Source organism: Panthera tigris, chromosome F2 (assembly GCF_018350195.1).
Source record: "Panthera tigris isolate Pti1 chromosome F2, P.tigris_Pti1_mat1.1, whole genome shotgun sequence".
Taxonomy (NCBI): Eukaryota; Metazoa; Chordata; class Mammalia; order Carnivora; family Felidae; genus Panthera; species Panthera tigris.
Window position 1 is genome coordinate 72,978,072 of NC_056676.1, and position 22,292 is coordinate 73,000,363.

The following is a 22,292-nucleotide window of genomic DNA, read 5'->3' on the forward strand; positions in this document are numbered from 1 at the left end:
AAACTCAACAGAACTGTATATGACTTATATGGAATAATTATAAATCTCTGAAAAACACATAAGAGCACTTTACACATGGAAACTCATACTTGTTTTGAATAGAAAGTTAGTATCTTAAAGACATTGTTCTCTTCAGATGAACCTGTAGTTTCAGTCAGAAATGTTCACACAGTCATTTTTTTATTCTTGGACAAATGATGCCAAAGACAGTGTGGAAAGACTCCAGTATAAAGCAGTGGGGAGCATGCTGTGGAAGAAAACAGGGAGCTTGCTGGGTAGGAAGACATGATCTAGATCTTTGGTACTGACAGAGGATTGGACTCGTGTGCAGGTGGGGGGAATTCCAGAGAAGGGTTTGGAAATACAAGTATCTGTGGCAAAGACAAGAGTTTAGATTTTCAGGGAAAAGAGCAAAATGCTTAATAAATCCTGTGTGGGCAACTGCTAAAGACTGTTGACCAGCAAAGGAGGGAGCATGGGGGCATTCTTCACGAGTTTTACCAAAATAGAAAATTTTAACCCATTGTTTAGAAATACACATAGAAATACTAGAATTTATACAGGAAATTTTTTTAACTTTTTTTTTTTTAATTTATTTTTTGAATTTACATCCAAGTTAGTTAGCATCTAGTGCAACACTGATTTCAGGAGTAGATTCCTCAGTGCCCCGTCCCCATTTAGCCCCTCCCCCCTCCCAGAACCCCTCCAGTAACCCTGTTTGTTCTTTAGCTTTAGCAGTCTCTTATGTTTTGTCTCCCTCTCTGCTTTTACATTAGTTTTGCTTCCCTTCCGTTCATCTGTTTTGTCTCCTAAAGTCCTCATATGAGTGAAGTCATATGATATTTGTCTTTCTCTAATTTTTTTTATGATCTTAGTGTAGGGAAAGTTTTCCTTAGCATACACAAAACCTGGAAGTCATAAAATCATATTGATTTCTTTGGTAAGATTTTTAAGCATTTAGCAAAACAAAACCCAAAACATAAGGTTGAGACTCAAAAAATAAACTGTGGAAAAGTGTTTGTTTTCCACACACACAAAAAATCAGTTTCCCATGTTAAAGAGACAAAAACATCTGAGTACAACAGGCTGTGCACGCACAGAGACAGTTTATTTTAAAGGAAACAGAAAATCTACGAAGATACTTAGCACTGGTAGTAACCCAAAAATTAAAAATCCAGATTGGCAAAGATTTAAAACCAAGAACAACAGAAGCAAAAGAGAACAGGTACACTCCGGGTGGAAGTACGAATTGCTGGTATTCTGGCAATATGTATCAAAGTCAGAATTGTGAGTACGCTTTGATGAAGAAATTCTCCTTGTAAACCTGGAGACAGGATAAAATTGTGTATGTATAAGACCTGTGAACATTATTTATAGTAATGGAAAGTGGAAATGAACTTGCATTTATCCACCGGATTCGATCAGTTGCAGCATATCCACATGATGAGATACCGTGCTGTCAGCAAAAGAGGACAACATGTGTACATAAGAAAGATTTTTCTGCTGGGGAAACAGAGCAAGTTTGAACCAGAATGGGCATGTGTCATGCTGTTATTAAAAATCACATCTGCATATATTCAAGAGGCCACGTCTGGCTTAGACTTAAAACCAGCTTGGTATCCCCACCTCTTTTCCCAGCTAGCCTTGTAGCTGGCCGGCAGTGTGACAGGAGGAGTCTTACTCTGCTGTTCGCGGGTAGTTGTTGGGATGCTCGGTGAAACGAACAGCCTTTAAATGCACCTGCTGACAGTGGCTTGTTCTTCTGTTTACAGCCCTCCTCCTAGTCCGTCGGGAACACTGACCATTACTTCTGGGCATGCCCAGTACCAGTCTGTCCCAGTCTATGAGATGAAGTTTCCAGATCTGTGTGTGTACTGAGTGGCTCATGAAGACCTCAGCATAGGATCTAAAGCCTATAAATGAAGGCCCCGCTGAGTTTTCAGGGTTTACTTAATGTGTGTTAACATGCTTCCTGGGAATAACGGTGAGACTTCTCTTCAGCCAAATCTTGGCACATACCGCATTAGAAACGGTGGAGCTGTATATGGTTGAGAGTCCTTTTGAGGGTCGGCTTCTGTCACGATAGTTTCTTTTGAGCTTCCTGTTGGCTTCCAGAGTTGGACATGTATTGGCCTCCCATCATTCCATAGTTCAACAGTGTATTTTAAACTTTTCACAAACAGGTAATTTTAAAAGATTGTGCTTTCAGAGGGTTGAAGATGCATCAGGTGTCTACTGTATTTCTTAAACATCTACACAACTGCTTAGAAATAGAATTGCTTTTGTGTCTGGTTATCTGCAAAAGCAAATACGTACAAATATATTGCTGATCTTGGGGCTGCAAAACTGTTCTGTGGCTTGTTGTCCCCATGTTTTAGATGTTGTGACCTGTAGTAACATGTGCTAGGCATACCTCAACGTGTTTATGGTAAGAAGACATCTCTTGAATGATATTCCTAGAATATGACCAACCCTAAAATCGCCATACTTAAAAAGCGTCTAGTTTTCGTAATACTGTGTTGTGTGCCGAGAGTTGACCATTCTACTTGAGAGAAGCTTAGAGCTTACTCTTGGCATACCAAACCGTGCAATATTTTTTTACATCATAAGATGTATTAGTTTACAGAATATACTTTGAAACTATAGTAGTATTTTGCTGTGGCTCCATTAATTAAATGAGATCTGTATTTAGTGTAAGAAAAAAAAGACATTTAAAACAGCTACTAGTTCACCTGTGAAGAGTGTGTACATTTTGATTTCTTCCAAAGCGCATTATTTACATTTTTATATTGTGCATTGTTTTAAATCTTCGTAGTCAAAAGATTCTCCAAATGGGCTTTTAATTTGTAAGATTTGAACTGTAACTTGTATGCATCTGTTTAGGATTTGTTATATTACACTTCAAAAGAGTGCCTATGGCTTTAGTGATCAAGCGTGCTAAGGATTGTCAGCGGAAGCTTCTGTTGATTGAGGCCACCGAGACTACACGTGTAACATGTGCTCCCAGCCCCACAGTGTTTCCTTAAAATTATGTGCATTTTAGTGAATTCCATCACACAGAGAAAATGAGCAACTTTCTTTGCAACTCATATAAAATTCTCTTAGGTCATTTTTATAGAATAACCTGTTTATAATTATATTGCCTTTTCAGATTCAGTTTCTTTTTACAAAGAACAATATACATATCAGACATTGTAGCTCAAAAAACAATTCAGTTCTTACCTTTTTTGTTTGAAAAACTACAGTTGAGAATGGCATGTTAGAGGTTGTGTATATGGTTGTTGGGCACCTTTGCAAGGAACAGAAAAATGTACGGAAGTGGCAGAAGAACAAGCATGCCTCCAGGTTTTTAATAAACTGACTTACGGGGTCTCGAAGCCTCTTGCAAAAGGTCCTAGCTGTCTAGACCCATAAAATGATACTCGGGCCTCCCCGGGCGGTGTCGTGAATGTTTATCTGCAGGATAGCAGTGCAGTCGGCACGGGGGTTGGATGACCTTACTTCGGCTGTCACTGGGACTTTGCCTCTTGATCAGGTAAAATGTGTCACCACATAATAGGCCAAGTTTTATGTTTTCTCTTCCCCTTTTTTTCTTCTCTATTTTTAAAGAAGGGTGTTAATCTTTGTGCATTTAAAAACATCTGAGCAGGGGGACACACAGAAACAACCATCATCCACTTGGATGTCATTTTATAGATGAACACTGTGTGCTTTTGTATGAAAATATATATAATTTAGTGGTATAAGTAAAGGAGTTATATATTCATTTGCACTCAGTGCAAAACAAACTTTGCTCTACAAAATTTCATGTTTCTCTGTGATTTAAAAATGCATGTATTGCATGTAAAGGAAAACCATTTGAATTAATGTTTCTCACCCCTTTCTCTTGGTCTGTTTGTAAACTGTTGATGTGGGTTTTGCAGGGGTTTTTTTTCCTGTTGTTTTTAAATCACGGTAGACTTCTATATATCCTAGATAAATAATGGTTCCCAAGAAGTGGATCTTTGCTTTATTTGTCCCTTCTAGGAGACCGTAGGAGATCCTGCGGGTAGGGGGTCACGTCCAAGCCAGTTTGGAGACTGAAAGTTTACGATTTGTTGAAGTTCACTTGTATGGCTATATTTTTGTAGATATTTAAAACTCTTAATAAACTGTTAATCATTCTGTTTTTGCTGTATACACTTGCCTCATTTTTTTTTCCTTGACATTGAATAGCTAACATATAAATGTTCCTTAGATTTGTGTTGCCTCTGACTGCTTAGAGTTTGATTGTCATTGGAGTTGACCTGAATATACACGCACGCGTGCGCACACACACACGGTACACCCCATAATGCTTCTGTACTCGTTACCTTTTAGAATAATACTACACTTCACCAGCAATTAGCATCTCTCTTCTTTCTGTCCAAAAATGGAACCGATTTGTCTTATTCATGCCAGTATATGTAGCAAATGTAACAAAGTGAGCTTCTTGTAATGTAAAAATTCCCTTTGCAATTCCTATGGAAGCAATAAAACAAAATCAGATTACTTCCGTATAAGTACATATGTATAATAGTGACTGCATTTACCAAGTCAAGTTTGTTTAATATTTTGCTTTCGTTAAAAATGAAGAGCTCTTAGGAGGAATCAGGTTGCCAGGGGGCCGCATCCTCACATACGTCGAAGAACCAGAACGGCAACTGCCAGTCGTGACGAGATGCGGCGAAGGTGGAGCTCTCGGTGTGAGCCGGGAAAGCTTCGCTGCCCTCTCTGCACCAGGCTTCTGGTTTGCATCTCTCCTTGTCGTGTAAATTCTCTCCGAAAAAAAGAGCGGCTCCAGGCCCCTCCGCCCCCTGGTTCGCTGATGCTACTTCTGGGAAGCTGCTGCATAGAAGGAGCAGCCTGTGTTATGTGCTGTGTCACTTGCTTTTCTTTCTAGCCCTAACTTGTTGGATCCTGTCAGCCGTTCTGATGAATACTGATCTCAAGCACCAAGTTCAAATGAATGAAAAAGCAGAGCCAAGACAGAGCATCAAGCCCTGCCTTCTGTTCCGCTGTCTTTGCCTTGTACTTGTGCTTTGAGTCACAGGCAGACTCTGAGGAGGGCACGGTCGTAGGCTGCTGTAGGAGAACCCGGGCTAAGACACAGGCTTACACGTGGGGATTGTTCAGGGCCGCGGTCCCAGCAAACCCGGCCAGGGCCCGGAACAGTGCCATGCAAGGAGAAGAGCTCGTTAGGGGGATTCATTTATGAATTGTGTGTCACTGTAGGTGGTCCATCCTCCGGTGGACCGGAGGTCCATCTCAGCACTGCCCACCCAGGTGATGAAAGCCGGGGAAGCGTGCCTTTCATTTTCCAGGGTGGCCTGTGGGCAGTAACTACCCCCTGCCCCGCCCCCATTTCTGGAATGTGTACCTGAGCGCCGAGTGGTTTCCCACGGTGCCCCATGCTTCCTTCTCAGAGGAGTACTGTGTCAGATCGCGAGGAGAATGGAAGTTTGGGAGGCAGATGTCGGACCCCCACCTCTCTGAATGAGGCAGGTGGAAGCCTGTGTGGAACCGGTTGTCACCGCGGTGTGCGGGTTAAGAGGTAGGGTTGGATGACTGATGTAGAGTCAGGTAAAAGGTGTTCAACAGAGTACTGTCTAGTTTGGTATTTAAGCTGGGAGCATCAGATTTATAATTTTATACTTCCTTTAAATCAGTCAAGGGAGGGACTTTTAAAGATGGGAGATTTTAGGGCACGTTTGCATGTTGATTAGATTGTCATAGAAGAAAAGGGATAAATTGATTTTAAAAGGAAGCATGTACAGGGATCAAACCCTGGAGAAGGCTGTAGAGTGTTGTACACAGGGCCTTATGCGAGGGATTGACCTTTGATCCAGATTAAGGAACACTTCATTGTAAGGAGACGGAAGAGAAAGACTGCAGGTAATTTTGTAGCTTTGGCAGCAGGAAAGTGAGGGCGTTCCCATTAGAAACCTTCACTTTTTCAAAGTGGAGTGTCAGCTGAGACCATTGTTGCTGGACGATTCTCTCTGCCTCTTGTGTCCGTGCTTGTCCTGTGAGCATGCAGACACCAACAGCCTTTATTTAGCCTGGACCACCTCCCCCAGAATGTAGTATAGCAAACAGACCATGGGAAGGTAGGGATGGTGTCTCCCTTTGAAGCCAAGGGCAGGCCTGCTCACTCTCATGTAGAAAGAGAATGTGTTCTGGGATAAAGGTCAGGTGGGCTTACAACCAGGATAGTTTTAGGTTACCTAAACTCAGGGTTCTCCCATGTAATGAAGCCGTGTGTGTGTGTGTCTGTCTAGTCTGCATCAGGGCTCGAGGGAGCAGCATAAATGCTGCTGGGGCTACTGCCTTTACTGTAGGTAATGAAGTCCTTTGTCTCTGACCCAGGTGTCTCGTGTCCTCTGCCAGCACCCTTGCAGTGCACATCAACTAAGCTGCAAGGAGGGTGAGATCTCAGGCCCTTCACGGTCCTCCAGAGTCATGAGCTGAGTGCGAGGGGAAGGTGTGGGGAGGTCTGAAGAGAGGAGCTAAAACCAGACAGTTGTCCTGGAGAGCAGGAACATCAACTTTTTAAGAAGAGGTTGAGCGCCCGCATGAGGTTTAAAGGTTGTGAACTACGAGAGTGAGGTGGGTCACGTCAGTTTTTCTTTTCCCTGAGCAACGACCAGCCGCCTCCGGTGAAGATGTGAAGGCAGATGGTCGCCATACAAGTGGTAGGCTGGCACCACGACTGCCAGTGGGAGCAGACAGTTGGTAAATCGCTTTGGGCTAAAGGAAGGAGGAACAAGCCAGCAACGTAGTAGTTGGAGAAACTGCCATCAGCGACCGGCCTGCCTCTGCCATCGAATGCGTGCTGGCCGATGCCAGCCGCTAGCACCTGCACGTCTTTGCCTGAGGCTTTCTCTGGGCCCCGGAGCCCACTTCGCTCCCACGTGCCGCAGGCCAGAGGGCAGTCTCCCCCTCCCCAGGAGTATTGGCTGATCTGCTAGAAGCTGACGTCCTGATCTCGCTCCTCTCTCCGTGCATGTATTCTACTTCCAGCTGTACCTGGTTTGCTAAGGCACCTTTCATTATCTTTCCTGTCCTGTTTCTTTGGTCTCCGGTCAGGCTTTCCCTCACTTTCCAACGGAACTTGCTCTCAAGTTCTTGTCAGAGGGTTCGCTTTGAGAACCCAAAGTTTAGTTTGGGAGAACCCAAACTTTGGCTGCTAGCTAAAGTCACCTGGTTGAAAAGGTGCCGGTGTGTTGGATTCATCAAAAGGTGTCCTCACGTGATTGCCTTGGAAGGCAGGGAAGGATGTCCGCTGTTGGCTTCACGCCACAACCTTTCAATTTCTTACCCTGGCCTCCCAACTTCAGAATATTTGTCTGCTGTGAGAAGGTCAGCAGCGCTGAACTCTAGCGGGTCCTGAGGAGCAGACAGGGACTCTTCTCTCCCTACCAGACACGTGGTTGGTGGGGGATTGGGAACCTAGGATGTGATGTGAAGCAAGGAGTTTGTGTTCCTACCAAATATTGGGGGGGATTCTGGTAATACACTGCCTTCTGCCTGGTACCCGGTCAGGTGAGCGGGTGGATGGAAGGATGGCTAGCGTTTCAGAAATTTTACAGCTACCGTGATACTGATTTGCCTCTGTCAGCATGGGCAGTTAAACCCCCAAAACTTCCAGCCACTGGGATAAACCCTTTAAAAACAAACAGACAAAAAGTCCAGGACCTGAGACAAGCGTGAGCAGTGATCCTTCCTGGTGGTGGCCACGGCCCATGACACATGGCCACTCGTAACAACTAGAACGGCAGGTATGTTTTCAGGGCTCCTACCGGAAGGTGTGTTATCTCAGTTCTTCGTAGACATCCCCGGCGGGTCATTGGTGTCCCGTAGGTCATAAGATCGATTAAATACGCTCCTTTGTTTTTAATAGAAGAAAAAGTCATCTTCAGTTATCATAGAGTGGAGATAATAATAATTGTCTGCTCCGTGGCTCTGTCTTCTTACCTTTGACATCCACCCGTGCACCGGTATCTACGACATGTCATGAAAACCAAACCAAAACCAACACTGATGGGAGTATTTATTGAGATGCCAAGGTGGGCTGAAGGAAGTACAGAGCCCTCGTCCGCCCCCTCTAAATGCGCATTCCCATGCGGGCTGACACTGCCGTGCCAGGGTCGCCCCGGCCCTCTTCCCCTTGAGCCTGTGCTGAGGACAGAGAGGAGGATGCCCTAACGGGAGGAAAATACAGGGTGTGCTCGTCACTTCCTCTGGGGATCTGTCTGGGGCCATGTTGGTGCCTGGTCCCCACACCACCCGGCGGCTTCCCCGGAGACCTTCTGCTTCTTCTCAGGCCCTCCACGTGGGGCGTGGCCTCCTCGCTGTTCTCCTCAGAGCTGGAGCTGAGGGAGGAGGCCGCAGGCCCTCCGTGCGAGCTGTCCTCACAGGACGGCCTGTGGCCCTGGCACTCTTGTTTGCCCGAGGACTTGAGGCTTCGGTTAAAGAAGGCAGAGGCCATGCACTCGGCCGCCGTCCGGTCACAGGCACAAAACAGCTTCGCGCACAGGCTCTGCCCCACACCTTTGAGGGCAAGAACAGAGTAGCGGACGTGAGGGAAGGACGTGGCCGGCCTGTCTGGCCCTCGGCCCTGTCCCCCCACCCGCCATCTTGTTACCTCCTGGCATCCAGCATACGTGATCTCCCTGCTGGGAATGTTCTCGCTTTCTCCTCCTGGTTAACTCCTACCCGTTTGTCAAGACTCCCCTTGGCATCTGCTCCTCTAGAAAGCTTCCCTGACGCCCCTCAGTAAAGGGGGGGGGTGGTCTTTCCTGTGGACACTCATCAAATCCTAACTATGGTTCTACCTTCCAGCACGTTGTGTGTTAATGACCTTGTGCATTAATCATCTGTTTCCACCTTCCCCTCTTGCTGGACAGAGGACCTTGCTGGCAGAGCCCATGTGCTCAAGCACCTAAGTAAGTCGATCCCTGACACCCATTTGCCGAGTTAGCACTCGGGAAATATTTGTTGGAAGGAACCGTTACTTCTCTGGGCCAGACTTTCTGCCTTCGTCAAATGGAAGTGGTTGTTGTCCAATCTGTTTTAACGTTGCCAGACAAAATACGGGATGCCCAGTTAAATGTGCATTTCAGACAAATGTGTTCATATAAGTTATGTCCATTCGGGGCATGCTTACACTAAACAATTATTTGTTTATCTGAAATGCAAGTTCATGCATTTTTATTTGCTAGGTCTGGCAACCCCACCCGATTTCTCGAATGTTGCATGGCGTGGGGTTGGGGGTGGATATCATGTGTGTGATGAGGAAATGAAGCCGGTTCTAAAAGCGGGCTCGAGGCGCGTGAGAGTGACGCTCGCTCACAGGGACGCCAGTTCTCAGACGTCCCCGCCGAGGCTCCCGGGGGAGGGGGGAGGGGGCCATAGGCACATCTCTCCCATCGGCCAGGGCTCTCCCTTTTTATGGGGTTCCCCGGGGGTCTCACTTGGGGAAAGATTTCTGCTTCTTAGGAAGAGAAGAAAAATGCCACGAGACCCTTGAGCACTCGAGCACGAGGACTCTGTCCTCGGTCCTCGGCAACATGGTTTTCCGGGCCTCACTCCTGCCACTGACTTGTTTCTGCCTGTGTGACCCTGGCCTTGGCCACCGCCTCATAAAGGGGAGACTCGGCGCCCCTTCAGAGGATAGTTGGGCGTATTAGCCGTTAACACACCCTGCGAGCTCAGGCCAGTACGTGGTAGGCACTGCGTGTGCACGGGCTGTTGATGTTATCCCCGGTCCCCTCGCCAGCTCTGCGGGCAGCTGGTGACTTAGCCTCTTGAACTTCAGGGCCCTCGTCAGTATAGGGCCCTAACTGTGCCTCACGGTTAAGAGTGTTAAATCACATTCTAGACGAAAACGTGATGGGGGGAGCATCAGTAGGCATGAGCCGTACGTGACGCTGACATGAACGAAGGGAACGGCTCGCTGCAGGGGCCCGCGGCACTTACACTTGGCTGTACCGTCCACACACTCCGCCGGTGACCGAGGAAGCCTCTCGAGCAGGCAGCCCAGCCTTCTCACCTGCTCCAAGCAGCAGTGGTGGGAAAAACAGCACCTAAGACCAAAGACAACCCAGCTGCCCAAGGCGCTCCTTCAAGCCCTGCTTCTCCCACAATCCCTACAGCAGTGAGAGAAGCCAAGGCCGCCTTTCCAACGCACATAGGACCACCATGTGTGGCTGTTTAAGTTGTGCACTGCACAAAGATGCCACATCTAAGACCGTGTCAGTCACGCTGTATGCATCTTATTATTAAAAATGTTCTTTTTTTGTATTTTTATCACAACTCTGTTGACTGCAAAGCTTTTCCTTTTTATTACAATAATTTGCCCACAGATGGAAATAGTCTTGAGGAAGGGGTGCTGTCTTTCGTTTACACAAAGGAACCGCATGGCAGTGACCCCACTGCCTCCAACCTTTTACATAATAGAATAATTAATCCCACATCCATAGGGCACCCCCTTGGCCCCCAGCCTTGAAAGAGAGCAGAGCATAAATAAAAAACAGCATCTAGAAAAGTGTCCCACACGGAGCAAGACCTCGGTAACCGTATGGGAATGAATGAAACAGTGTCTTGCTTTTTAGCCTGATAAAGCCTCACAGTTGCCAGTGTCCTCTAGCCACACGGACATCTGAAATCATCTTGTGACACCTCCAGCCCATAGGAGATGCCACTCCCCCGAAATCCTCCCTTTGCAACTCGTCCCATCCTTAAATGGTGCTCACGTGCTGTTGGAGACCACAGCCAGAGCAGGGCCCAGTCACAGCCTTTGGTAACGCTTGTGCTCAGCCAAGGTATCAGCTGTGCCTGTTGCCAGCAACCCCAGTGTGCCCGTCACATTAGCTGGTGGCTGGAGGTCCACGTAGGCAGCCCCACTCAGCTGTTGTTAAAGCTGAGCCCCACTGTCTGGTGCGTGCACCTGCCCGGGGTCGGGGGTGGTGGGTAGCTAAAATAATTGTTAAAATCTGAAGGTAGTGAGTGAATGAATCAGAAATCACGTATGATCAAAATGCCCTTAAAAGTCACCCCAGTTGCCCAGAATGTAAAGCATACGTGGTTTTGAAAAGACCCCCTTGCGGAAAATGGTATCAATTTGAGAACCTCTTCCTCGGTCAAGACTATGGCTGGCAGTGTTGATTCCTTCCCTGTGAATGTCAAGGAAGCCATATTGACTTCCTTGGTCAATATGCCTGGTCGTACCTCATGTTTTTGTGCAATATGGCCGGTGGTCAGGAGGCCTCCAAAAGCATCCCCCTATCCTTCCATGGGACCCTAGGTTTCTACCCCTTGCCCCATCTGCCTGAGTGCTGTGGCCTCAGGGACAGTAGTATTTACGTTGTTCTCTGTCTTGGAGAGCGGAGGGCGAGCTGTTGAACTTCCGAGTGTAGACAATCTATGATTGTTATACACTCTGCTGGAATAAACACGTCTTCCGTGTCACCCGGTGGGAAGGAAGTTCGGAAGGTGGCCTCTGCAGCCGAGCCCCTCGCTTCCTCCCCACGAGATTCCCTGCAGCGAAGCTCGATGACGGGGTGAGGGCAGAAGGGCCCGTGGAGGTGAGTGACACGGGCTCCCAGACACCATCGCACCTACAGGTGACATGCCCCATGCGCCTGCCATCCCTACTTCCAGGATGGTCTGTGGCTGTCGATTTCCCTTCGGTGGCCCCCAATCCCAAGGGGCCCCACGCCTCTTGAGCGCCGAGCTCTCCACTGGCCGGCCGTGGGCCTGGGAGGTCCTCATGTGCAGTCGTTAACGCCGTATCAACTCTGCCCTCAGAATATTCCTGCAACTCCTGTCTAGGTCGGCTCCTGCCCCGTTTCCTCCGTCTCCTCCGTGGCATTTATCGCGTTGCTGGTCTTTTTGTTGCATTGCCCGTCTCGTGCCCGGTGCAGCACTATTTGCTGTAACGGCACTGGCCGCGTGTTTCGATCTGCTTGGTTCGGGTGTAACCATTTGTGTGTCTCCCACACCTAGCACGGTGCCTGGCACCGAGCAAAAGCTCAAGAAATGCGGGCTGAGTGCATACGCGAGGGAATGGACGTACTCATCAATGCACGAGGTCGCTGAAAATTCTTCCAGGAGTGGCAGCTATAAAACGTAGCGGTTAGACTTCAAAGTTATTGAGAAGCTGAATTTCACTGTGGCCACCTGCAGGGCACCCTCAGCCAGGGGGGGGAGGGGGGCTGCCAATGTGACGTGTTGGTCGTTGCACAATAGGCAGATTTGGGGTCGTTGCAAAATAGGCAGATTTGGGGTCGTTGCAAAATAGGCAGATGGACTCTCTTAGGGCAGCAGGGCAGTACCTGGGGCAGAGCTAAAAGAGCTCTAGACTCCCCACCTGGAAAGGTCCGGACCCGTGTAGGTCTGCCCCTTCGTAGCTGGACGGCCTCAGTCAAGGCTGAGCCTCAGCTGCTCATCAGGAAACTGGGCCCATGATGGCAGCAAGCCGTCCTGAGTGGGCTAGTGCTTCTCTGTGAAGCCGCGGCCAGCGGGCCCTCTCAGTGACCGCTGTCCCGCCACCCTCGCTCGTCCCTACCTGTCCAGGGCATCCCTCGGCTCGCCTTGTCCTTCTTGCCCACAGTAGCAGCCGTAAGCTTCAAATTCTTCCGGGCATCGGGACGTCAGACAAAAGAGCATCTCTCCCAGCTGAGGCATCGCCCGCGTGATGTTCCTGCTTCCCAGGTGCAGGAAGGTGACCCTGTCACAGGCTGGCGAGACGCAGGACTGTCAGGAGAGCAGGGAACACTGGGACGGCATTCACGGTGATTCACGTGGGTACTGAGGGTCTGGGGAAACTCTGTGTCCTCGCCTCCCCCGTTTCCTGGGAAAACCGCCACCGCCAGTACAACCCCCCCCCCATGCCCCCCCCACCGCCCTGTCTGCTGTGTGGTACGAGTTGTGTTTCAGAGAACAAGCCTTTCCCTCCAGGCTTCTGCGGCCCTCGCCCAGGCTCCTGGTCAAATCCCCCTGAGGGGTAAGGGGGCTGGTCAGGACTCCAGGTGCTTTTTGGCCACATCTGATTACGGAGTGGAGGGACTGTGTCCACCTGAGGCCCTGGCAGGGGCCCAGCGTCCTGGGGGCGTCCTGGCCGGCCTCCCAGGCTTCCTGACCCCACCAGGAACCCCCGCCTTCCGCCAGGGCTCTCCCTTCAGAGGCCTGGAATTTCTTTCTCTGCCTCCGCCTCTGCCCTCCTCCTGCACCCTCCTCCCCACCCCATTCCCTGCCTCCCCTGCCTGTAGCTTTGGCCAACTTAGGCTACGGTCCACCGTGCAAACCCCGCGACCACATGGTCGGGGGGGAGGGGGACCGAGGAACCAGGGGCCTTGCGAAGGGCTCCCGGCCTGGCCTCCCTCTCAAATGCAGCTCTCTCCACTGCCCTGCTGGGAGGAGGGGAGAGAAAGGGACGGTTAGGAACACCCTGGTGTTTCTTTCTTTCCAACAACCGCGGTGTGGGTAGTGCCACCCACGCTCTTCCCCCGGGGGCCAGCGTGAGGGGTGGGAGCACGAGACCAGCGGGCCCCTTTCCCCGGCTCAGCAGCTGAGTGGCCACAGGCAGGTCAGGGCCCGTCTGTATCTCCCGAGCTCACCTGGCAAGGAGCGGCCCCTTGAGGTAGCACCGACAGGAGGTCACAGCGTGATACCGTGGCCCGAAGGGCTTTGCTCCCGACCCATGCGGAGGATCTCAAGGCCGAGAGAGGCCACGTGCTTCTCTGATCCTGCCTACCTTTTCCAGTTGTCTCCCCTGGGCCACTTTTGATGGATGACGCAGCAAAGCCCAGAGACTTCAAGCCAGCGGGGACGATGGTTACACCGGGTGCCGAGGCAGCCGTCTCTGCGGATCCTGAAAACGCACAGCGTGACGGCTCATGTTCAAAAGGTGGCCCAAGAAGACATTTGCAGGTGGACACACGATCAAGGCCAAATGCAGACAGGCGTTTCAGGAGAACAAAGTGTTCGGGTAGTGTCCTCGATCTGGGTCTGCAGACGTCAGGGCTGAGTCTTGGGGATCCGCGGATGTTGTGTGGGAATTTCCGAATGCCCCGCGATAACCTCGAAGCGGACAGGAGCCCATGCCACGTGGATGACCTCCCACAACGAGGACTGTCACAGCCTGCCAGGCCTGTGTGTGTTGTGTTAACTGCCATGCACCTGCCAAGCTGGGGGGGCCTGGCATGGTGTTCACAAGTGAAGGAGTGGGGCGCCCGGGGGGCTCAGTTGGGTAAGCGTCCGTCTTTAGCTCAGGTCATGATCTCACGGTCCGTGAGTTCGAGCCCCGCGTCGGGCTCTGTGCTGACAGCCCCGAGCCTGGAGCCTGCTTCGGATTCTGTGTCTCCCTCCCTCTCTGCCCCTCCCCTGCTGACTCTCTGTCTCCCAAAAATAAACGTTTAAAAAAAATTAAAAAACAACAACAAATGAAGGGGTAACAAGCACAGTGGATCCTGAAGCCAGCCCCTGGTCCTCAGCAGTGTTGGCGAGCAGGACCCCGCCTCGGACTCCTCGGAATACGGGAGCAGCTTCTCGCCACACTCAGAGTTAGGTGCCAGGTCCTTGCCGTGGCCGTGAGGCGGCCAGGGGTCTGGCCCTGCCCATCCCCCCACCCCCAGGCTCCCTGGCACCGTCCAGATCCCCCTTTGCTCTGTGTCTGCCCCATCTATTCTTTTGGCCAGAGGTGGGGATGTCTCCAACCCAGTCTGGTCCAGACAGAGGGAGCCTCGTGGGCTCCGCCCACCACCATCTGTGGACCCAGAGCGCTGGGTGAGGCTGGGGCATCTCAAGGGCCCCCTGACTTGCAGTCTTTCCCCAGACCCTCCATGCTGGTTTGCTTCATATCCCTGGGCTTCTGTGTCCTTGCTCAGCACTCCGTTCCCTGGGGGTTGGGCACACAGCCTTAGCAGCCCTGTTGTAACCTCCGTCTAACATCGTGCCCCCCTCTCCAATCCCATAAACAGAAACCCACGAGCGGGTTTCTTTCCATCGTGTTCCAAACTGCTGGGAGCTGACAGATTCTCTCCTTGACCAGCCTCTAGCCGGCCTCCTCTGGGCCTTCTTCTCGGCCAGGCCTCGACCTTGACCTATGAGAACTTCAAATTCACGGCACAAACTCTTCCATCCATGCCCTGCCCCCACACTAAGGAGACGCTCACCAACCCCAGCCTGGTGTCCCCAGGATGACCCAGCCTCCCACTTCCCCTTGACTTCCTGCCTGAGAAAGCGCAGGGCAGCCAAGAGAACTTAACAGCTTGAGACGCTCGCGGACCCAACACTTGCCTTTGCCTACGTTTTCAGAAAACAGCCCCCTCCCCCCATTTTGGAATTTTTTTGCTTCCCTGATTCTGCTGGAGCTCCCAATAGCTGTCCGCCCTCCCATTCGCCCTCTCAAAGGCCCTCTCACCTCCACCCAGATCCCAGCCAAGCTCAGGGACCCTGGAGTCTCCCCTCCCCGCTGCGGAAACCTGAATAAAATTTGTCTTGCCACTTTTTTAAGTTTATTTATCCATTTGGTGGGGGGTGGGGAGGGGCAGAGGGAGAGAGACAGAGAGAGAGAGAGAGAGAGAGAGAATCCCACTCAGTGCAGAGCTCAACACAGGGCTCGATCCCACAAACCATGAGATCATGACCTGAGCCGAAGTTGGATGCTAACCTGACTGAGCCACCCAGGCGTCCCTAGCCTCTCTCAATCTTAATTTCCCCATTTCTAAAACTATGTTAATAATACCTGTGTTAAATGTTTATTTATTTTGAAAGAGAGAGAGTGCATGCAAGTAAGGGAAGGGTAGAGAGAGACACAGAGAGAGAGAGAGAGAGAGAGAGAGAGAGAGAGAATCCCAAGCAGGCTCTAAGCTGTCAATGTAGAGCCTGATGCAGGGCTCGATCTCACAAACTGCGGGAGCATAACCTGAGCTGAAACTGAGAGTCGGACCTAGGGCCACCCAGGCGCCCCAATGATACCTGTTTTGTGTGTGAATAATCCTTCTAGCCGAATGCCTAGCAAGGAGGCAACGGTCTACAGCAGCCGTTAGAATCGCTCGGGGAGGGTGATGACACATCTGGTCTGGGGTTGGAGGCTCTGCAGGCGGAAAACTCTATCGGCAGATGGAGCCCCAGAAGCCCGTTTGTCTCTCTGCTGAGTCTGAGCGTCCTGCTAGAAGCCCTCCCCCTCTGAGGAAGAGCTTTCTGGATCATTGGTGCTAATCAAACATGAGCCCCCCACCTCATCCCCTTAGAGGAGGGCCTGTGGCATCCCTCACCCTGCCTGAACGGCCACCCCAAATGCCTCTCGCTCCCCAACTCCCAGGCTGAGAAGGTCACTGTGCACCTGAGGGCAAAGTCGGTCCAAGTCTCAATGCCCTCAGCTCTGACACTGGGGACCCACCTCCATAAATTCGGTTAAGATTTGGGAATTCTGGAGGCACCTGGGTGGCTCAGTTGGTCAAGTGTCTGACTCGATCCTGGCTCAGGTCATGATCTCATAATTCATGGGTTCAAGCCCCACGTAGAGCTCTGCTTGGGATTCTCTCTGCCCCTTCCCCTCTTGCACTCTCTCTCTTTCAAAATAAATAAACTTAAAACAAAAAAAAAAGATTTGAGAATTCTGTCCAGGCCTGGTCCAAAGCTCCCGGAGTGAGAGGCCAGCCACTCTTGGGTACAAAAACCACTCCTTTCAATTTTCCTCGGAGGGGAGAAGGAGGAAAAATGAGCTACCGTGGGTCTTTTTTTTCTATTAAAACAATAGAGGTTTTTGTTTGCTTGCTTTTAAATAATAGTACACGGTATTAGTCATGGGATCCACAGATGAGGGCCAGTTTTTCTCCAGGGCAATTTGGCAACATGGGGTGATCCCTACAAGGATCACGCCCTCAGTAATTCAGCTTCTCGGCATTTGTGGTGACAAATGAATCCAAAGTAGTGGGTTTAAAGCCTAAATCTATTATTCACAATAACAGATGTTAGAGATAATTGGCTAAATACACTTATGGTCTTCCGTACCAGAAACTGTGGTACAGCCACTCAAAATCATGTTATAGGAACATATTTAATATCAGGGGAGTATCACCTCATTAAAAAGATTTTTTTTAATGTTTATTTATTTTTGAGACAGAGAGAGACAGAGCATGAGCAGGAGAGGGGCAGAGAGAGAGGGAGACACAGAATCCGAAGCAGGCTCCAGGCTCTGAGCCATCAGCCCAGAGCCCGACGCGGGGCTCGAACCCACGAACCTCCGTGAGATCATGACCTGAGCCAAAGTCGGATGCTTAACCGACTGAGCCACCCAGGCGCCCTGTCACCTCATGTTTTAAGTGATAACAGCTCAGACTTGCAAAGCCGTGGCACCAAGCAATCTTGGTTCATGTTAATTCATGTTAATTAAGGTCATAGAGCTGCCCTGCCGCTGGGGAGACAGTAGAGGGAAATGCCTCCAGCTGTTGAAAGTGGCTGTCTGTATAATGTGAAATTACAGGTGATTTAAATAGAAAACAATACACAGTTTTCTATATTTTTCTAAAAGCATCTCTTTATCAGGTAGGCTTCCCTTTCTACCTTTTCTTCCCTTTCTTTCGAAATGGACCTACCTTTTAACTTCCTTTGTCTGCTCTTGGGAGAGGGTGTAAAAGGGAATTGGTTTCCATGGTTCTTCCATGTTTTAGAAGACACCAGATCTCATAAACGTATAGGGATGACGGTTATATGCAGGCGGGAGGACCTGGTGTGCTTACCCGGAGCGGGTATGGTCCGAGCGGCTTCTGCGCCTTGCTGGCCTTGGCCCGCGCCTGCCCACAAAAAAAGAGAGATAGGATCAGTGTTGACTCCCGTCTGTCCCACCCTGGCTTCCAGAAGCAGTTGCCATCCCAGGGGCACAGGAGGCAATGTGCTCGTTGCTCTGCCCCTGGTTACCTCCCAGGAGCTGGTGGTGATGGCTGGGTCGCTGCTAAGCCAAAGAGACTGCCCTCCCCAGACACGGGCTTGCTGGCAAAAGCAGCCGCGACCTGCAGGTCTCGAAGCAGGTGCATCTTTGAGCTACTTGAGGAAAGCAGACTTCTCCAGAGTTTCAACCAACAAAAACCTTTTTTTAACCACGTATTTTTGAACGAAGAAGAACAAGGCAGCAGAAGGGCTCTAGTTGCCTGCTATGTGGCTTCCGGGAGACGGCTGAGCCCCGGTTCCCTGCGAAATGAGATGGTTGTCGTTTAACTGCGATTAGGCTCCTACTACGCTATAGACTGGGTGCTTGTGCTTCCCCCAAACTCATGTGTTGAAACCTGATTCCCAGCGGGATGATCTTGGGGACTTTGAGAGGCGATTGGGTCAGGAGGGTGGAGCCTTCATGAATGGGATTCGTGCCCTTACGAAAGAGACCCCACAGAGCTCCCTGGCTCCTTCCACCATGTGGGAACACAGCAAGAAGGTGGCTGTCTAGGAAGCAGGCGTCCCTGAACTTGACCATGCTGGTGTCTTGAGCTTGGACTTCCAGCCTCTAGAACCATGAGACATAAATTGCGTTGTTCACAGGCTACTGACATTTTGTTGTAGCAGCAGGAACAGACTAAGACCTACTACAACCCAGACACAGGATTCAGTGCTTTGCTCGTCCTAAACAACAACCCCACAAATTAGTACTGTGCTCACCCTCACTCAGAGATGAGAACGGGGGCACACAGAGAAGACAGGTCACTTACTGTTGGTCATGGAGCTAGGAAGTCACAGAATGCAGTTTCCCCGGGCCACTTGGCCAGAGGTGGCTGTCCTAACCACTGAGCTAGGGGGCTGTTGCACTTCTGGCCGTACTACAGAGAGCCAGTGGTGGTAACTCCCAGCACCATGGGGGAAGGAAGGAAACTGCCTTAAATTCAGTGTGTCAAAGGTCAAGATTGCCATGATGATACGTCGAGATCGGGCTCACGAGTCTACTGCTGTGGACACAGAACCTCCGAGGTTCTAAGCCAGGAAGATGGTTCTCTTCAAAGTAAAATTCGCAGGTTCAGAACGAACGGAATACTACGCTGTCCTACCCCAGGCAAACGACTGCCCCTCAGAGCGCCTCCTTTACCTGTCAAATGGGGCCTCCTAGGACCAGGGGGATGAACCCAGAGGAAGGGCGTAGGGGCTTAGGAACAGGCCGACACATTGAAGTCCTCCGTGATGTCGCTGCCTGTTAACCAAGGAATCTGTTTATTCATTCTTAGTAATTAGCCAATGGTTACTATGAGAGATATATGCTTATTAGTAAAGAGTCCATGGTTATTCATCACCACAAGCAAAGTAAATGATTGGATTACTTCTTCTGAGGACACATTGGCCTAGATGTTTTTAGGGACGAGGCTGTTCTCCGTGAGTCACCACGACACGGAACAAGACGGAACAAGACGGAACGACACGAGACGGGACAAGTCTTACAACCTGAGACTGGGCTAGAGATCAGTCCAGCGAGTCTGGTGCTGAACCACCTGTAACTTTTAACCTCCCGGAGCCCCCGTTTCCTACATCATCTGAAAAGTGGGTATACTAATGTGTCTTCTGGGGCCCGTCAAAGAGCCGTCATCAGAACTGAGCATGTATATTTAGATGGCATGTCGCCACCGGATCCCGTGCTGTCCCCTCCTGCGGAGTCTTCTCTGCTTACTTGTCCTGGAGGGCGTGGTCAGCGGGTCGGCTCTGGTCTCAGGAGCCACTGTGGAAAGAAACCACTCACTTCAATTACCCGCCCAGCTCAGCACGTAAGCCAGGCAGGGGTTGCCTGCAAACAAAACAGCTTTGGGGGCCGAGGGACTGGGGGGCTGAGGAGAGGAAGCCCTTGGCAGTCTGATCAGGAACATGGACACGCTGGTCTCCATTAAGTGCACAAGGGGCCACATTAGCACCAGGCCTGTTTGTAGGCAAAGAGACCAGCCAATGGCCCCTTTGGGAGAACGAGACACTATGTCCCCTTGCTGGAGCAGGTCCACGGGGGAAGGCACCCGAAGGGGGGGTGCAGTCTAGCGGTAAGGACGGAACGCCATACAGGCCTCGAACCCCAGTCCGCCACCCAGCTCCACGTCTAGGACAATTTCTCTCTCCAGCTCACTTTACCATCTCTGTGTGGGGTTGATGATTTCATCGGGTTGTGTGAGCGTTAAATGAGATTTAATATTTGAAGCAAATTGTCCGGTGTCCCGCATTGCTTTTTTCACAGCCGCACCAGACTTCCGAAGAAGACGCTGGCCCAGAATCCTCCCATGCTCTCTCTCATTTAATCCCCTGTCACCCCGGAGGACTGGTGTAACCATCCCTTTCCAGGGGCTGGTAAACCCTGGCTCAGCCCTCGGCCTGTTTTTGCAAATAACATTTTAGCGGAACACGTTCACACCCATCCAGGTACCGATGTTATGGTTCCAGTCCAAATGACCGAGTTGGGTCATTGTGACAGAGACCATATGGCCCACAAAGCCTAAAATATTTACTATCTGGCCCTTGACAGAAAAAAAAAAAAAAAAAGGCCAGTCGCGGCTCTCTGAAGTGAAATGGAAGATTAGAGAGGGCGAACCATGCTTTCAGAGTCCTACAGCTGAAAAATGGGAGAGCCAGGAGTCCATCCCAAAGCTGCTGGACTCCAAAGCATGGTTGTCGCATGACACGATGGTGAGAACAGTCACGGGCCCTTTGTCTTTTTCCCTTGTGACTGAAGCTTCTTCCTGCATTCAGGCTCCCTCCTTTCCTGGAGGGCATTTGTGGGCACTGCTAGGTCATGGGAGTGTGTGTGTAAGTGCTGGGGGACCGGCGTGTGAGTGCACGAACTCTCTTTCGCCAGTTAGACTCTAGGTTCCTTACGAAGCGTGTTTTCTCTGCACCGTGCCCAGGGTGATGATGGCTGAGGCTGCAGAAAGTGGAAAATGTGCCAACTGAGGGTGATTCGGAGATTGTCTCGTGGGCAGCGAAGCCCGAGGCGCAGGCTCGGTTCCTGATGGAAGTGGCCACTGTCGGTCATGCGGGGAATGGTTGCCGTGCGGGCGGGGCACATGGTGAAGCTTTGGCTGGGTTCGGGTGCCATTGCCTCTTTTCCTAGACCTGGAGTCCAAGGCACGGGCTGCCCGAGAGCTGTTGGGGATGAGATGCCCTTGGACATGGAGGGCAGCCGGGGATCAGCTGCACAGTGAGCTCGTGCGTCTTTTCTCACGGCAGCAGCCGCGGAGGAGAGAAAGGCTCAAACTTCTGGGAAGGTGGCGGTGCAGGGCGATCCCCCTGAGGCATAGAATTGCCAAGTGTGGCAAATAAAAAATACAGGATGCCCAGTTAAATTCAGATTTCACGCGAGCGACAGATCACTCTTCGGTATGAGTATATCCCGTGCAAATTCTGCGACATACTTCTACTAAAACAGTATTTGTGGCACATCTGAAATTCAGCGTCAGGTGACCGAGGGTGACTATCCTGCATCTGACAATTCTACCGAGGTGGGAAGAGGGGTGTGGGAGAAAGCAGAGCGAAGAGAGAAGAGATGCGGGGGTCGGGAGGAACTGAGTGGCTCTGGAATGTTCTTGAGCAGTCTCAATGCAATCCCGGGCAGGGGGCATTTTAGGGGAAGTAGTCCCAGCAGGCGGGCAGATGGCACAACCACAGCGTGGGTATTTGGGCTACATGCCGGCCCCCTTGTGCTCACCTTCTCCCGAAACGGCCATCGCACTGGTGTCTGCGGGGTCCACAGGAACCACTGAAACAGAAAGCCCCGAAGCAATGACTGATGGAACACTGTGCCCAGACCAAGTGCCACGGGTCTCAGAGGACAGGCTGGGACTGCTGGCCCGAGACGGGAGGGGGCCGCGAGAGCTGTTGCCAGACAAGGGCTTTCGTTCTGTCTCAGGGTTTCCCTGTCTCCCCTACACCTCCCGGGACAAGGGATGCTTACGGGGCCCCAGCACAGGAGGGAGGGACTGCAGCCCCTGCTGGGTTCTGGCCGGGGAAGGTGACCCTAGCAGACCCAGGGTGTGGCAGTGAAAGGCCTGCAGACCTCAAAGGTTTGTGAACTGTGATATCCCGACTTAGAAAGACCTCCGTTCAAAAGGGAGGCAGACGGGGGCGCCTGGGTGGCTCGGTCGGTTAAGCAGCCGACTTCGGCTGAGGTCATGATCTCACAGTCCGTGAGTTCGAGCCCCGCGTCGGGCTCTGTGCTGACGGCTCAGAGTCTGGAGCCTGTTTCGGATTCTGTGTCTCCCTCTCTCTGACCCTCCCCCGTTCATGCTCTGTCTCTCTCTGTCTCAAAAATAAAT

General features: G+C 50.9%; 2 protein-coding genes across 4 annotated transcripts in view; one reads left to right on the forward strand and one right to left on the reverse strand.

Annotated features, from left to right (window-relative positions):
• EFR3A (EFR3 homolog A) overlaps positions 1-4,177 on the forward strand; it is a 105,113-nt gene extending 100,936 nt beyond the window's left edge. For all 3 annotated transcript variants that reach the window (XM_042973555.1, XM_042973557.1, XM_015537799.2), the window contains one exon: positions 1,773-4,177. In XM_042973555.1, coding sequence (XP_042829489.1) covers positions 1,773-1,878 — 106 coding nt within the window. In that variant the 3' untranslated portion in view covers positions 1,879-4,177. The remainder of the gene's footprint in view (positions 1-1,772) is intronic.
• A 3,871-nt stretch (positions 4,178-8,048) lies between these two features.
• Positions 8,049-22,292, reverse strand: part of OC90 (otoconin 90) — a 30,066-nt gene continuing 15,822 nt past the window's right edge. Inside the window, exons 8-14 of the mRNA XM_042973366.1 lie at positions 21,686-21,736; positions 19,673-19,720; positions 17,769-17,822; positions 13,778-13,894; positions 12,590-12,761; positions 10,000-10,106; positions 8,049-8,571 (exon numbers count right to left, since the gene is read on the reverse strand). Coding sequence (XP_042829300.1) covers positions 8,126-8,571; positions 10,000-10,106; positions 12,590-12,761; positions 13,778-13,894; positions 17,769-17,822; positions 19,673-19,720; positions 21,686-21,736 — 995 coding nt within the window. The 3' untranslated portion in view covers positions 8,049-8,125. The remainder of the gene's footprint in view (positions 8,572-9,999; positions 10,107-12,589; positions 12,762-13,777; positions 13,895-17,768; positions 17,823-19,672; positions 19,721-21,685; positions 21,737-22,292) is intronic.